Below are 17114 nucleotides of genomic sequence, written 5' to 3' on the forward strand. Positions count from 1 at the left end.
AAACATTACTCTAATACAAGTGAAAGTTGTTCAGTCGGATTATAACTTGAGTTAAAGTCCTGGAATACTTGCTTTTAAAAATACTGAAGTATTCAAAGTACTTTTTAAAATATCTCTATCCGTATTTTCACAAAGCATGAGTGCAGTCAAGAATGCATGGGTGTACATTCTGCTCCGTTCTGTTTATCTAGAAACATGATTTCATATCTAAAAAGTCTACCATGAAATATAAACTAAGTTACTACAAGCACAGACAAGTTTCAAATGTACATCTGGAATCAAAGCAGTGTGTTAGCTACAGACCTTCACATGCTTTCTAAGGTTAGATGGTGATGTTTTGTAAGCTGTGATTAAGTTTGTGTGGTAAACAGATCAGAGATTTACAACAATACAAACAATCATTCTTTATTCCAAAACCTCAAATGTGGGTTTAAAATATGGCTGTGGTGCTCATGTAGAGAATCATCATCCTTCACAGTCATAGCCATCATCACCACGACTAAATGAACGCACTGATCCAAAGAGTGTTTGATCTATGCTCAACCGAGGCACGGCTACACCACTGAGACAAACCAAACACAAGTATACACCAACAGTTTACGGTCTTTGGGATCTGATTTCAGAAAAGAAAATTCATCAGCTGACTTCAAAGCTAAAGTAGTGAGTAACTAGAGCACTGATAGAAACGTAGTGGAGTCAAAAGTATATTTGTCTTTAAATGTAGTTAAAGTAATAAGTTCCCCCAAAAAAATAATACTCAAGTATAGTACAGATACTCAAAAAATGTACTTAAGTACAGAATTCAAGTAAATGTACTTAGTTACTCTCCACCACTAGTGGTAGGTTAGATTTTAAGGTTTGATTGCCTCTGTCAGTTTCATGGCAGTGAATAAAAAGTACTGAAGCGTGAAGCGTTGTAGGACACTTTCCTAGCCTCTTAAACCTTTCATCATTTATAACTAAGCATTAATCAAACAGGAAAATACATGAAAAATGGCTTTTTAGTAACATGGGTGGAGAGACAATAAAACTGGGCTTCTGTGGACTGTATGTTCAGAATTACAGGAAGAGGTACTAAAGAGGTCATTACATTTGGTGTTAGATCAGCATTTGGCATCATTAGATCCTTCATACTCCTGGTGTATGTCATTGCACAGTCATGTCTCTAAATGTGTTACCAATCATGTTAAAGTACTCACAACAGTGACTGACTGGAGGTGACAGACTAGAGGTTTCCTGTGAGTAACAAACACAGTCATTACCTCAGTAAAAATGTAAGAGGTCCACACAGTGAATAGCTTCATTCAGGTAATCTTTAATGACAAAATGTTCATCGACTTTTCCAATGTAGAGGGAAAAAGAAAAATCAAAGCAAATGTATAATTACAATAACTACTGTTGGACTGTCTCAGTCTGAAGGAAATCTCTGTCATTAACTTCCTTTCCTATTCACAGGCCCTGCCATCATCAATAGGGGGTTGTACTTTTAACACTATGAAACACCCTCAGTGTCAAACTCGACTTCCACTCTGTGCGTTCACAATCTTTTTGCAACATCAGGAAAAAACACACAAGACAACTTAAAACAAACCAAACATGAAAGAACAGTCCAAAACATCACTGTCAAATGCTGCATGTTCAAAGACAGGTAGAGACGTGTATGTGGCACAAAACAACAGAGCAGTACCTCTGTGGTTGCAGCTGAGGCTACACTACAATCACTTCTCATCGCTCCTGAGCCTATAAAGAGAAAGTTTGAGAGGATACGCTGAATCAAATGTTTAGTACTTCTAGAGGGGGATTTAGAATTTTACTAATGTAGCTGTTAACAGCAGGAAATATGTTTTAGGTTGTGATGAAGATTAATTTTATCATTTAAACCATACAATAATTTCATATGTTTTCAAAGCATCTATGGCCTTCCAGACTATATCACCTTTAAAATACGCCCATGATGTAAAAAACCTGCACTTCTGTCAACAGAGAAGTCAAGACCTCATTTTCTCCTGAATTACTAAAATGCAGTGATCAGTTGCCTCTGCTTAGGGAAACTTAAGTCACCCAAAAACATCCTTGTGTGTCCAGCAAAATTAAAAACACATCTTTTGGGGAACACACATTTGATAGGATTTGAACATCTTGTAAAATAATATAAAAAAATATTATTTGACCCTGGTATCGCCATTTCAGTCCAAACTAATCAGCCCAACCTCAGAGATACTGCTCTGAAGCTAATATCTTACAACAAGCTTTCCACCAGCTAATGACCTTATTGAACACATTAGCCAAGTACCTATTCCTCGTGAAGTAGAACCTTTCAGGTAAAAACACATCTCCTGTCCATCGTTCACAAGTTGCTACACATCTGCAGTGTCATTTGAGCAGAAGTCAGAGTGAGGATCACCTGCTTGTGTACACTCAAGAAATCAGTTCCCTTCATTTGCAGCTTGGTGAACTTAACGCGGTTGTTTTGTAGACCTTTAGTAGGGAGTGTTAGAAAGAAGGGCTGGCTAACACTGGACAATTTTTTCATGACAATACAATCCTAGCAGTCCAAATAATATCCTGAAAGAAAGATTTAATTCAAATTTAATTTTGATTTGAATTCTTCATGGCACTTTTAAAATTAAATCACCCATCCACTCTTATTATAAACATCAATACAAAGAAGGTTCTTTTAAATTAAAATCTTCAGTCTTCTATCTCTTTTAAGCTTTTTTGGTTCAGTTTTCTTTAAATTTACAAAAAATGGAATACTCAGTAGAAAACCAGGTTATATCCAGCCCAATCTTGAGTTAAGAGAAGTGGGAACTGATGAGTCTCTTTGATATGTTGCAGTCAAACCAGGTGGCTCACTGAAAAGATGACACAGACACTGGACTGGACAGACGACTCAACCTTTTCAGACCATACAGCGCCGTTACCCAAAACCAAACCACAAAATACTGCTGGTGTACACACTGAGAGGGACACACTGCCTGTGTACACAACTCACACCAACACTCCTGTTTCCAGTTCATGAATCGGTTTATAATCGTAGTTTTCAAAAGGTGAAAACGTGTCACAGGATTAGGAATCTCTGCTTGGGCAGACCCCCCCAGAGTTACTTATGAGTGCTTGTGGTTCTGGATGGCCACTGTGGTAACTTTTTCCATCATTACAACTTCTCAATAAACCACCACTGTTTGAAAATAAATAAAAAAAACAATATAAGCAGAAGAAAATTAACAAAACGGGTATTTTCAAAAAGGCATGATTTTCAGTTAATGTAGCCCACTCTGAACTCAGTCAAACCCTTTTGGAGATTGGGTGTTGGGCTACTCATTAAGGTGGCACAATCTGTGGTCAGTTCTAAAACTGGGCAGTCCCCCCTTGTTGTCACATCATGAGAAGAGAACTGGGACAGCATGTGTAGAAGGGAAGAAGAGTTTGGTATGATGCTGTGACTTTGCCTGAAAAACTCACCACTGATAAACGTTTGAACCCAATCTCTGAGGGAACGGGAAATATGACCTTATTGTTTCTTTGAAAAGCTTTTTAAAAATGAGTGAAAGATACAGGGGAGGAGAGGGGGAATATCTACAGACAGTCAGAGAACAGAGATCAAGAAGAAAAGGGTGGGGAAGGAGGGGAGGGAGGGAGGGTGGGTAGATGCTTTTCTCCTGAGAACATGTCATATCTCAGGAGGGGAACAGGAGGCAGGCGGGGTAGAGGGAGGAGAGACGGCGTTCTTCTTGTAAGAGTAAAAACTTTCTCAGACGACTCTTGGCCACTTCTCAGGCACTTTTCTTCAGTTTCAGGTTCAGAAAGAGCTAGCAGGGGGCGTGGTCAACCTCTTTCCAATGTAGACACTGTTGAGGAAGGTAGACAGAAAGAAATGAAATAAACAATACCCATCATCCAATCTCAGAAGCTAACAGATACCATCCTAAGACAGATTAGCAGCTGAGAGTTGGATATCAGGGGCTTCCTTTATATCTCCTGGTATTTATTTGGATAGATACCAATAATTTGTTTTATAAATAAAACGATGATTGTTTACAGTCAGAGAAGTAACTTGATATGTGGGAACAGAGTTGAAGATGAGAGACAACAACAACAACCAGGCTGTTGTAGCGGGCATTTTCGTATGGGGATGTAAGTTTACATGGCGAAAAACAAAGCCAAGTCCTCCTCAGATGACTGCTGATGGGTTCAATGAGGGCAATAAAACCTGGGTGTTCACATTTGTTCAAATGGATAGTTTTCCCTGCATACATTTCTCCTCCACGTGATTAGGCAATACTATTCTGAAAACAAAATCAAACAGCAGAAATCTTCTCTTCTATCTTTGCCTACAGGTTCTGTATTTCTATGCAGATATTTCTGGAGTTGCAGCATGTGAATGTGATGAGTATATTCCATTAGTAAAAGGATTGTGATGACCTTTCACCCTTTGACTTTACATAGGAGAAGCAAAGATGAAAGTTAGGACTCAATGATGGATATGTTACCAGAAAGCTGCTCAATTTAACAAGTACGTACACCAAATCTGGACCTGAGGGTATTCATCATCAATGGCATGTCTTACACCTGTGCTGTTGGTGCTGATGTACCGTCTACATGTCAGCTATGAAAACAGTTATTGATATGCAAACAAGTAAGAGATACTGTATAAATGATGGACGTAGTATCCGTGACATCACCCCTCTGTTTCTGAAGCGCTGTTTTGAGGCCAGTCGGCGGCAGCAGCCATATTGTTGCTGTCGAGTGATTGTGACGTAAAGAGGCGGGCTTTGAGCCTCCTCGCCAACAGCTACGGTGTTCCCGCCTGTCATTTAAGTCAGCTGTGCCTCTCATTAGAAAACATGTAATCTTAATATCTTTGAAATTGCTGCATTAGAAATAAATTCACCCCCGTACAGTGTGTGCCGATCAAGAAATGATCTATCCAGACTACACTCGTCTTTTGTACCAGGCTGTAAACATGTTTATTTCTGCTGTAAAGATCGGCTTCTTTGAATTGGTGTGTATGTGGTTTCTGGTACTTCTGGAGCCAGACTCAAGCGTATCCTTGATGAACTGCAGTTTTAAGCACTTCCACATTGGACTCATATTTTTAGACCAGAGATTGACGCTTGACAATAACACACTGATGTTAGCAAGGCTGATAAGCTGTTAATCAGCTTCTTTTTTTTTTTTTTACAGTGTCTACGTTCACACAAGCTAACATATTTGCTTGTTTGAGTTTCCTAAACACACCTGGAAAAAGTATGTAACATATTATTGTTAAATTACTAAATGATGCTTTCATAAAATGAATCCCTTCACCATGTTTAAACCACTAAATTGGTGAATTTCATATTAAAGCTTCACTTGCAGACTGGAAGGAGGGGGAGAGTCAACTAGCTGAGTGTCTGCTGCCAACAAGCGGTCAGAGGCTTAGACACAACACGAAACCGCTTGTTGGCAGCATGTAGACTATGTAAAATATCGATACAGTGCTTTAAAGAACTGACACAGAATCACATCATGATTGCCATATTTTAGTGGATCAGTTTTCTTACACCCCTGGTTGTGTCTAGGCTTGGCCCATTACAATAAATCAAATTGATTTTCTAAACATATAAACTAAAAAAACAAAGCCCCTAAGGCACTATAGACTGATAGGTAAACAACATTTTGAACACAAAGAGGGCTCTAAAAGATAAAACATAAAAACACCAGTGAATACTAAAGTCTCTTTTCTAATTAGGCTCCCCATAAACAACACTTCTGGTTCAGTGAGAACACCACAGTAACTTATTATGTAGCCAAAGAAACCCCAGAGAGGCCGACAGAGATGTTGTGATTTGCTCAAGGTTTGTTAATGAGTCTTATTGCACACTGCATCACGTACAAGAGGTGTTGGAGGTTTCATCAGGGGAACATTATCTGATTGAGGAGCAGGGATTAAGGAAACTTGTGGTATCACAACACAAAAGTGCTCCTGGGAGATTCTGAGCTCGCTGTGAGACAGCAGGTGTGCAGCCCCTCAGTCAGCAGCTGCTCTACATGTTTATCAGACTGATAAGAAGGGAAGGAAAAAGCTGACAGCGGATGTATGGCTCCCCCTACTGGGTAATACAAGTTCAGGCTTCAGTGACCAGTTACAGCAGTGAAGCGATTGAGTTCTGACAACAAAGACTGTCTGTACTGTTTTGATAAGAGAAATAGATTTTCAGTATGAAGGCATTGATGTAAGTTCAAGCTTCAAAAAGTCCACACAGGTCATTCATTGAGTGATCTGTGGTGTTTCTCCTTACCCCAGCCCCAGGGCGAGGATGTGTGATAGTAGCAGCGAGGGGATGAAGACTTTGAGGAACTCAGCAGAGAAGATGCCTCCTTTCTTCATCGCTCCGGTCTTCCTCATGCTGAGTGTTACTGAGCGCCGAGGGTGACGGAAATGAAACTCCCTACAAAAAGAAAGTCATGTTAAAACACAGCACAACACTAGACCAAGGGAAATACTACCCTCAAACGTCAAATGGTTAAGTCACTCACATGTGTTTTGTTTTCAATCATTGTACATCTAAAACCTTTGAGTTTGGGGCAACAGTTTGACTGACTGAGGCAGCAATTTGAGGACATCTCACCACGGGGAACTGTGATGGATAATTACTGTTTATTCAAAACTAATCATTTACTGCAACCCTGGAGCAGTTTTCAAGGCAGCCATCAATACACCAGCTACAAGAGCTGGATTGAACTCTTAGCTTCCAATATTGACTTTGGGCTTCTTTGGAGGCTCTGATGGGATTCCCATTCTTAATTTGAGAACATAATTCAGGGATCATTACAAGACCAGCGTACGAAGAAAAGAGAGAAGGAGCCTGTCTTTATTCCAGGAATCATGCTGTGAATATCTCAGCTGGAAATAATGTCATTAATTGGGAAAACACGTCAGATCAATGTTAATGCTGGTAACTCTTGGTAAGCAGATTTTCAAAGAGCTGTGGGTTTGGAGAGGTCGGCCGGATCTTTCATTTGATTTTGAATAGTTTCAAACAAAGACAGAGTCAGGATACGAAAAAGACACTTCATTGGAGCATTACTCACAAAAGGACAACAGGTTCACTACGACTGTATGAGGACATGTGATTGTGTACAAGCTACAATTGTACTAATTACAGAAACATCTGAATTTGTCAAACATAAGATCTGACAATAAGAGATGAACTGCACAGCAAAGTTATTTAAATTAATTTCTAAACTTAAAAAATGACATCAGTATCAACAGTTTTTTTACAGTTTCAGACAGCTGGCTTTATATTTGTGCTTTGGACCATCCCTATTTCCAGAATGACTAACCACTTACTCAGAAAAGAACAAGCAGCTGTGTGTGCGGTTGCCATGGGAAAGCAAGCTTGATGTTTACTGAGTCCAGACTTACTTGGGGGGAATGTTTTCCGGTCGACTAGACCAGTCAGCAACCCAGTCTGCGTCCTTCATCAGGATGTCCATATCCCTCTCCTTGTCTAAGGCATCCTCTTCTGACTGTGGAGACAAAAACAAAATCAGAGAGTAAGTCAACAACCTCCGGCATCAGGCTTTACACCTGTGATGACCATTCTTTCAAGACAATCAAGACTTGTTCTGTCCACTGTTGAATATGTGTTTACAGAGACTCATCCTGTTGTGTACAGTGGCATGTCCAGAGGGGTGGCCAAGGGTGGCACTGGCACCCCTTGAAATCCAATTGGCCACCCCAGGGGCCACCCCAAAATCCTAAACTAGGATTGGCTGTTTGCCTTGTCAGAGGTGGGGTTTAAGTTAAAATCTATAATTTGGGATGAGTTAAAAGGCTGACAGTAGATTTCTTTATTAGTGACCTCAAATGTGACTTGGAAAAAACATATTTTGTAAGTCTTTAAAGAATTAAGCTTAGAAGGTGTATGCCACTTTGTCATGTTTTTTTTTTTAAGTCAAAGGGAATATAACAACTGTTTAATACTTTAATGAAAGTAGGTTGTGAAGACAGAAAGGATAATTGTTATTTATTTGTAAATGCACTGGCCACCCCTTCCTGTCTGAGAGCCTCAGTTGGGCCACCCCAGTCAAAAAGTTCTGGACACACCCCTGGTTGTGTAAAACCATTGTTTGAGGACTAACAAAGACGTAAGAGACCCGAAAAAAGAAGGGTTTTCAAAAAATGAAAGACCTTTACAAAGAGTCTGTTTTTCTTTCTTTCAGCTAATTATGTGAGAAGTGCCAAATTATGGTTGAATCTTCAAGCCATCACCCTTTGCAGCAAGTCTCCTCCCACTTTCTAGTCCTTACATTTCCTGTCTCTCTTCAGCTGTCCTTTCAATAAAGGAGCAAAACCATAGACTGTGTAAATAATGGACGTAGTATCCGTGACGTCACTCATCTGTTTCTGAAGCGCTGTTTTGAAGCCAATCTGGGGCGGCACCCATATTTGAAATGTTGAATTCAACATAACTGCTGTCGAGCGAGTGTGACGTAAAGAGGAGGGCTTTAAGCCTCATAGCCAACAGCTACAGTGTTCCTGCCTGTCAATCAAGTCAGCTGTGCCTCTCATTGGAAGACTTGTAATCTTAATATCTTTGAAATTGCTGCATTAGAAAATATTCCCCCCGCACAGTGCGTGCCAATCGAGAAATGAGCTATCCAGACTACACTCGTCTTTTGAGCCAGGCTCGTCTTTTTTGAATGGGTGTGTATGTGGTTTCCGGTACTTCCAGAGCCAGCCTCAAGCGGACACTCGATGAACTGCCACATTGGCCTCATATTTTTAGACTGGAGGTTTCTGCTTGGGCAAAATAAGCCCAGAAACATAACTTTAAAAAAAATAATAGCACAAAAGCTTCATGCCATTAAAACCTGAAAGGTTAAGTATATTACACATCTAAATATCACAGCAAATTGGTCGCATATAGATAAACGAAATACTTGGAAAGTCATATACAAGAAGTTATCAATGAGACAGTTTGCAATGCGCAAAAGCAGACAAAAAATACAAGATTTATAGTCATCTAATGTAAATGGTTAACAGAAATGTAAATAACTCCTCTAAAACTACATCATACTTCTGTTAATATTCCATAAATCTGTACTCAATGTTTCAACAAGGAAGCTACTCTTCTTCCTCGTCTGTGGAAATGTTCAAAGATTTAAACTCTGTGTGCTTGGAGCATATCTGGAGGACTTTATACAAACACAGAAACAGACTCAAATTCTTCAGGCCAAGTGAGATTTTGCAGCTGTTGAGGTTGGGATGGCGATAGATTAATGTATAGACCTGAGAGAAGAACTGGAGCTCTTACTTGGCTGTCTCTTCTGCTGCTCAGGTCCACGTCAAAGATGATCTGTCCGTCATCCTGGGGGCTGTGAGGCCGTGGAGGGCTGTGGGAAAAGTCAATAATGACAAATCAGAGGCCTTTCCATGAACTCATGACTCCTTATGAGCCTCATATGATCCTGAATCCTACATGTTTGATTTACTGACTGTCTATCATGGGAAAATGTCCAACAGTTGATTGTGTCTGACTGACTTTAAGTTGTTCGCATCATCATGTGATGAAGCACCTCAAACATTTCTCAAAGGACGAGACTGTAATGCGCTTTAGAGAGTTAAATAACCTTCACAGCTTCTCTTTCTGCCCTTTGTGAACACCAGTGGGGGGGCGGTCAGCACTATACTGATACATGGATGAGCCAAACATACGTCATCTTCAGACTGAAACTAAGACAGAAAAATCACAACATCAAATAAACAACATAATGTTAACCGGTACTTTACTTAATAATACTTGTCTACAGTATCGACACAAACTCCTCTTGAGGGACTTGCTAAACGGCCATGGCAGCCACTTAACCTCATAGCTATAAAATCAAACAGCTGTTCTTAGTAATTTGAAAAAGTATGACAGTATTTTTTGTGTAGCACTTCAGGTTTCAGACCATACACTCTAAATAATGGACATAGTATCCTTAACGTCACCCATCGGTTTCTGAAAAGCTGCTTTGAAGCCATCATCGGCGGGAGCCATATTTGAAATACTGACTCAACATAACTGCTGTTGAGTTAGTGTGAGGTGGGATTTGATCCTCCCCGCGAACAGCAACAGTGTTCCCGCCTGTCAGTCAAGTCAGCTGTGCCTCTCACGATGGAAAACTCGTAATCTTAATATCTTTGAAATTGCCACATTATGAAAAAATGTACCCGCCGTACAGATCGAGAAATGAGCTATCCAGACTACACTACACTCGTTTTATCAACCAGGCTGTAAACATGTTCATTTCTGCTGTAAAGATCGTCTCTTTGGATTGGTGTGTTTGTGGTTTCTGTTACTTCCAGAGCCAGCCTCATGTGGACACTCGAGGAACTGCAGTTTTTAAAGCTTCTGCATTTGCTTCACTTTCGAGGCCAGATGTCGCCGCTTGTTTCAGACACAAAATCGAAAGATGCATTCAAAAGAGCATAATGTGCTCTATGAACCTGCACAGGCATTAGGATCTATTTCCTGACATTTAATAGAGAAAGCAATTTATCCCTCATTAAATAAAACAGTCAATTCAGTTAAGTTATTCATAAATTAAATAACACATTTAAACATGCAGCTCTGGTATTAGCACTCCGTCTCACGTATTAATGCTTCCCTTGAGTTGAATACATTCTTCTCTGCATGCGTTGTGTTTGTTTGAGTAAGATGTGATGCTCCCTGCTGTATTTATTCTAAATTATTCAATCAGATGATATAAAAAATTACTAAATGGAAATAGTTTTGTTGTTTCAGTTTTATGGATATTTCTCCATAAAGTGAATTCTGATACTTCTGTTCTGGCATTTATTAAGTGTTGCTTCAGTTGTAAATATGAAAAGCTGCCTTGCTGCCTCACTTGGTGTTACATACCTCACCCGGGTAGAGAGGGACATTTGCTCTTATTACCAGCAGGTAGACCACTGTGTGTCTCGTAAGGACAAGTGAAGTACACTTATTACCTCAGTGCAATAGGACACCTTGACTGTCCTAAAAGTGTAAAGACAGTTGCACTGTGTTAATGTTTGTGTTCCTCCTTATATCAAAGCTGCTTGTTGACACTGTTTTTGGCCTGAGTATTTCTAAACATCCTCAGGTGACTCACTGACAGCTGACTGGCTCTTTGATAAGCTCTTTTTTATCACAAACATTAAACACAAGCTTGTGACGTGACCGGGAGTTGCAAGGTCAGGATTTTCTAACATGCTTGATAAAAAGAGAGGCGGGATGACATCATTCAGTTTTCAGAAGCTAATTCAGGTCCTGAGCAGCAGTGGAGTCAGTGTCACTGCTGACTCAATATGATAAGATTATAATAATGAACAAGAAGCCCCCCCCCCTGACGGATGGGGTGATTTTAGGAGCTAAATGATCTATTTTTAAATCCTCTTAAAGAAAACAAAAACCCTTTTTTGAGCTTTCAGCAGATAAGCAGCGATCAGGTCAGCTAGCCTTCCAAGTTATATGAGGCAACTTGCATGAATGCATTGAATGAAAGTTCCTAATTCAATTTTAACACTTTAATTCAACACTCTCAGATTCATGATAGACTGTTAGACTAGGTGATTTGGATCAAAACCACTACAGCAAAACCTGAGATGCTTACTTTTTGTATTCAGCACATTTTACCCCTGTGTTAAAAGCAGGATGTTACAATACCTGCAATGCAACCTGACCACTGACGAATTAGGAGCCCATAGTGAGAATGTAGCCACAAGATGGTCAGCCATCTACCGAAGTAAGCTTCCTTCTTCACATCAACAACAGGATTCACCAAACTTTTTCTCTCACGCTCTCTAGGACCTTTCAGCAGGCTTCATGTCCCTCTTACCTGTCGCAAGAGGAGTTGCTGCGGCTCGACTCGTGCTGGGCATCCAGCAGAATCTTCTCCATGTCTCCATTGTGGATGGAGGACGAAGAGGGGACATGCTCCAGCCCCCCCACTATGGCTTCCTCTTCCTCCACCTGAGGGAGGGGCAACAGGGCCGAGGTTGTGCCGTCTGTGGGGGATGAATGGGCTGGACCACCAGCCGCAGCTCTGTTCATCTCTAACTCCACCCAAGACCCTGAGAGAAGAAACAAACACACAAGTTCAGATTCACACGCCTCTGTCAGAGTTTGGTCTGATTATTTACATATATTTCAAAACAGTTATGTTTTTAAGAGCAGCTTAAATCATTTTAATCCAGACCTCATGTCCACCATGGTCCACTTACAAATAAAATTAACATTCCAGTTATTAAAAAAATCATATCTGCAAGACCTGGATGGCAGGACTACAGGACAACTTAAATATTAGATTTAATCAAATTTTATATACATTTTCTGAGAGTTTTTTCTATTCAAGCAAATCTGGATACAGGTTTTATGATCTCCTGATAAGACAGTGCCAGTGAGGAGTCATGTCGATATACGTTTAAGTCAATTTCTCTCTTAGTTCAGGGTCTAATATGCATCAAAGAGCAGGTTTAGGATTACAGTAACTGATAAAATCACTGTTACAAGTGTTTACTCTGATTGGTTCATGACTCCATTTGCTATAAAACAAACATTTCACACTTTGCTTTTGCCACGACAGCAGGTAACAACGCCCGGCTAATCTATTCTCGTGTTTTGGTGCAGTGGACTCACAAGTGAAGTTCCCTTTTTGTTTATTGGAACATCAGAAGCTTTGTCTCAAAAACATATGCGTTGTAATTGCAGATCATCCAATAAGATTTTCCCGTATTAAACTCACTGATCTGTCATGGACACCATAAATAATGCATTTGTTACTTTATTGTGTCTAGGTACAGCAGGCCAGTGAGCAAACATGCACATTTACTAAACCCTGACACTGTCTTAGCTTAGTAATACATAAATACTTTTAAGTATTTTATTACAACAGTGATTTTTCTGCCGTTAAGTTTACTTCTGTGAAAAAGACAGATGTTCTTCTCAATAGGTATTAGTCCACTTGGTTTATCATCACAGGAATAGTCTCTTTGGTTGAAAAGTTAATCATTGAGCCTTAAAACAAACTCAGTCAAAGAGTCACTGGAAGATAAGGGGATGAGGAACTGTCATAATGATTCTTCGATCCTAAGCTGGACTGGGACAACGAGACAGACAGCCTGATCATATAAGTCAAAGAAGTTCCCCAGTAAAGCTCTATTTACTGCTGTGTGGTGAAAGGGCTGTAAATGCCAGCCTGTGTGTGTGCTGTGGTCTCTTGTGGACCTTGACAATGATATATGATGCTGCCCTGTTTGTACGTGCGCCTGGGCATGGACTGGCAGCTGAGGAGGCACAACATGACAGAGCCAGGTTCAAAAATAAAGAGGGGAGCTGCTTGGGAAGTATTTTGGACCAAAATAAAGTGCAACACTTTCCTTGCTATGCAGCCTTGTAAAACTAGTTCTGCCCTCATCATAATAAAAGAGAGGGAGACATGCCAAACAGGTCACATGACCCCATAACAGTAAGTAAACACCATGTTCACATGGGCTTTCAGGGGACTGAATTTCACAGGCATCAGGCCAGTTATACCCTCTACCCAAACCATGACCCCTCCCCCTCCAAAACGGGCCTCGACTCAGCACTCGCACTCATCCTGCAGATTATACGGCGGTCTGTGAGCCAAGCCACAGTGGACAGTCCATTGTCTTCACTTCATGGACTAAAACCACCACGGCTCTGACGCTCCCGAACATTCTGGGCACAGAGGGGTTATCAGCTGTTGGACGGGTTTAGAGGAAGCAGACATTATGTGACCCTTTTTGATCGACTGATGCTGAGGTTCAGGCTGGAGGGAGGAGCCCTGGGGATGCGTCTTGCCTGAAGATCCGAGGTATTAGGAAAAAATGTTTATGACAGTGGTGTGGGAGCTCCAGGAAATGCCAAAAATAACACAGCCTCAGATAACAGACCACAGCGCAGGCTTCTTCATCTGGTTTGTGCAAGGTCTTACTGTCCCTTCAGCTGTGTCTCAGCAAACAGTGGAATACGTCCTGCACCAATAAAAGCTGCTCTGAATGTTTATACTTCATGAAGATTCTCTGGCTCTGGTCTACTTGTAACATCCAAGTATATCGGACATGTGCAAACATACGGTATGTTAAGAATGGTGTTGAGTTAATGTTGTGATAGCAATGGATTATGGGGCCCTTCACAAAATTAAATGTCTGACCCTTCTGCAGTCTTTCTGGAATGTTTTGCCTGTTAAGGGAATATGATGACCAAACTCACAAACTATAATATGTAAGAAAAAAAAATAGTTGGACTGTTAAAAAAAGCAAAATGATCTGAAAGATAATGAGAAATTAACTGTGATCCTTATGATACACAAATACAAGATATAAACCTAACTACAACCCACAAGCCAATGTGCAATTTTTAAATGCTGTTAGCCTCTAAACCCTAACATGCATTCTGGTGAGTTTTTTTCACAGATTTGTGGTGGAAATTGAATTGTGAAGATGGTAAACCAAATGATTAATACATATTTTTAAAACAGAATGCTAATTTCTACTCAATGCTGACATTCTGGTAAGATTTAATCTGTTACTTTTTCACAGGGTCATTTTAAAAGAGTATTTTAATATAATTCAAACACATAATCAAGTGTTCGAATTCTGATAATTGAAAAAAAGAGGAATTTTTAGAGTATAAAACTTAACTCAAAGCTTGTATAACAGCCTAACATTATATATAAATTAACAGCTGGGTTCAAAATCACGTTTGACCCACTGGAAGGGCATCTTAGAGGTGATTTATTACAGTTTGTGCTCTAGGTCATCCAGAAGGCACTTTATCGTGTTTTAGCCACTTTTTTCCACTGAAAGAGCAGCAGAGAGTGCATATAACAAAGTTTCATCCACTATAGGGGCTATCCAAGAGGGCACTTCAGCAGCATGTATTCAGACATGGGGGCACAGAGTCCACCCAACCCTCAAGTACACCACAGGCTGAGCTGTTACACTGTCCCCACTTCTCTCATGTCCATAACGTCTGTCCCCTTATCACTGATACCATAAATAGCATGCAAAGTCATGGCCTCATGGTGCTGTAACCATAGCGGCTCAACGAGGAGGCCCCCAAGTCATTGGATCAGTGTAATAAACATGTCTTTGTTTACGTCTCCTACAGCTTATCCAAGCCAGGGACTTTTTATGAAGCCTCTCCCATTTCAACAACTGAAAATGTGACACATTGTCCCCACAGCTCATTTTATGTGTTGAGTTAGAGTGTGCTATCTGCTAAATATAAGTGATGTTTATATTATATTGAGAAGTAGATGAGCAATTTGAAACGATATTTCTTAAAATGAATGTATTGGATACTTATAGACCGGAGACTGATCATGTAGCAGATAAAAGGATAAAGATAGAATATCTACCCGGATCACAATTCATTAACAAAACTTGATTAACAGTAAATTGGAGCAGTTCATGATATGTGTAAACTGTCAGTTTGTTTTGCTCCATTTGTGCTGTTCTCCCTTGATTAATGTATTTCATACAGTCTATGGTTCTGCCCTGATTTCTGCATTTTATACAGTCTATGGTTCTGCCCTGATTTCTGCATTTTATACAGTCTATGGTTGTGCCTTGATTCCTGTATTTTATACAGTCTATGGTTCTGCCTTGATGTCTTGATTTCTGTGTTTTATACAGTCTATGGTCCTCTGCCTTAATTTCTGTATTTTATACAGTCTATGGTTCTCTGTCTTGATTTCTGTATTTTATTCAGTCTATGGTTCTCTGCCAGCTTCCATCTCGCCTTGTTGACAATTCTTAGACCCGCCTCCACGCTCCGCCTCGGCCGCTGATTGGCTGATTCTCCTGTCACTTAAACATGTCGGAAGCTGATTGGTCCTTGTACTGTCAATAAACACGGAACATAGCGTTCTTACGTCTCCAATGTAGCTTCACGGTGAATAACAAGATAAATATATGTGAATAAACTCTTTCAATGATTAAATGTATCATATAATTAAAGACGTGTCCTTTAACAAACAGAATAATGTGAAAGCTGCTCTACTCCAGTCTTTCAGAGACGTTTAACTCACCGTGTAGCCCAGAGTCTCCGTGGTTGTCTGTTGAAGAGGTTTCAGCAGAGTCGGACATGGTGGATCCTGGTGGTTCTTGGTGGATCCTGGTGGTTCCTGGTGAGCAGGAAGGGTTGCATAAAAGGCTGAAGTCAGTGCAAAACGCGTTCTGCCTCCTCACACATTCAGACGTGAGACAGACTCACAGACTCTGACGGGCCTCAGGTCTCAGCGAGCGGCTGGATCAGCCGTGTGTTTCCCCTCCGTTAGCTGGTCTGGAGCATACACTGGGTCTGGAATCAGGATCCGCTCAGACCCGCCTCCGTTAGCTGGTCTGGAATCAGGATCCGCTCAGACTCGCCTCCGTTAGCTGGTCTGGGATCAGGATCTGCTCAGACCCCCCTCCGTGCAGCTGGTGCTGACGTCAGTCTGTCCCGTTGATAACAAAGAGGGAGAGGAGGAGAGAATTACATAACGAGGGAGAGAAGAATAACAAGCTGCAACATGAAGGACTTGTTTATTTGGAAATATGAATTCAGACTGTGAGATATAACCATAGACTGTATAAAGGATGACTTTAGGTGTTCATCCCATTTTCTCCATGTCAGAGACAGCGTGCCTGAGACCACGTACACAGCACACAGCGCAGACATGAGGCAGAGGTGTGCCAAAGTCTAGTTCCTAGTTTCCACAGACCACATGAGCTGATTTCAACATTCAGTCCAGCATGCCACACTGAAGCTGTTTTGTTTTGCATGTCCATGACTAGTTCTAGGACTAGTTGGCAGCCAGATGTTCACATTGAATGTCAGGTGAACATGACTACAGTCTGAAAACCTGTATTGTTATTTTTTATTTTCATTTTATTTAACCTTTATTTTACCAGGAACAGTCCCATTGAGATATAAAGTCTCTTTTACAAGGGAGTCCTGGCCAAGACAGCAGCATAAAAAGTTTCACAAATAGAACAGGACAAAACATACAGTGACAAGTATTACATTGATTTATAAATGACCAATGTTAAGCTCTAAAAATGTGCACAAGCTGATCAGATCATCCTTTAT

General features: G+C 40.5%; 1 protein-coding gene across 2 annotated transcripts; it reads right to left on the reverse strand.

Moving 5' to 3' along the window:
- Positions 1–1295: 1295 nt before the first annotated feature.
- On the reverse strand, positions 1296–16719 carry bnip3lb (BCL2 interacting protein 3 like b). Of its 2 annotated transcripts, XM_034709821.1 has the most exons (7): positions 16257–16719; positions 16072–16167; positions 11854–12088; positions 9306–9384; positions 7412–7515; positions 6285–6434; positions 1296–3851 (listed from the first exon to the last, which is right to left on the reverse strand). In XM_034709821.1, exons 2-7 carry the CDS (start codon positions 16127–16129, stop codon positions 3803–3805), a joined length of 675 nt encoding a protein of 224 aa, XP_034565712.1. In that variant the 5' UTR covers positions 16130–16167; positions 16257–16719; the 3' UTR covers positions 1296–3802. The 2 variants fall into 2 exon arrangements, with proteins under 2 accessions (XP_034565712.1, XP_034565711.1); XM_034709820.1 differs by having other exon boundaries at positions 16072–16703.
- Between the last annotated feature and the right edge of the window lie 395 nt (positions 16720–17114).

Source organism: Notolabrus celidotus, chromosome 19, assembly GCF_009762535.1.
Source record: "Notolabrus celidotus isolate fNotCel1 chromosome 19, fNotCel1.pri, whole genome shotgun sequence".
Classification (NCBI taxonomy): Eukaryota; Metazoa; Chordata; class Actinopteri; order Labriformes; family Labridae; genus Notolabrus; species Notolabrus celidotus.

Excerpts from the sequence above, each read along its gene's own strand:
- bnip3lb (XM_034709821.1), bottom strand. The coding sequence starts at position 16,129 with ATGTCCGACTCTGCTGAAACCTCTTCAACAGACAACCACGGAGACTCT. Across the intron at positions 12,089-16,071 it reads CGGAGACTCTGGGCTACACG|GGTCTTGGGTGGAGTTAGAG; the intron begins GTGAGTTAAACG and ends TTCTTCTCTCAG. Across the intron at positions 3,852-6,284 it reads ATCCTCGCCCTGGGGCTGGG|TGTCTACATTGGAAAGAGGT; the intron begins GTAAGGAGAAAC and ends CTTCCTCAACAG.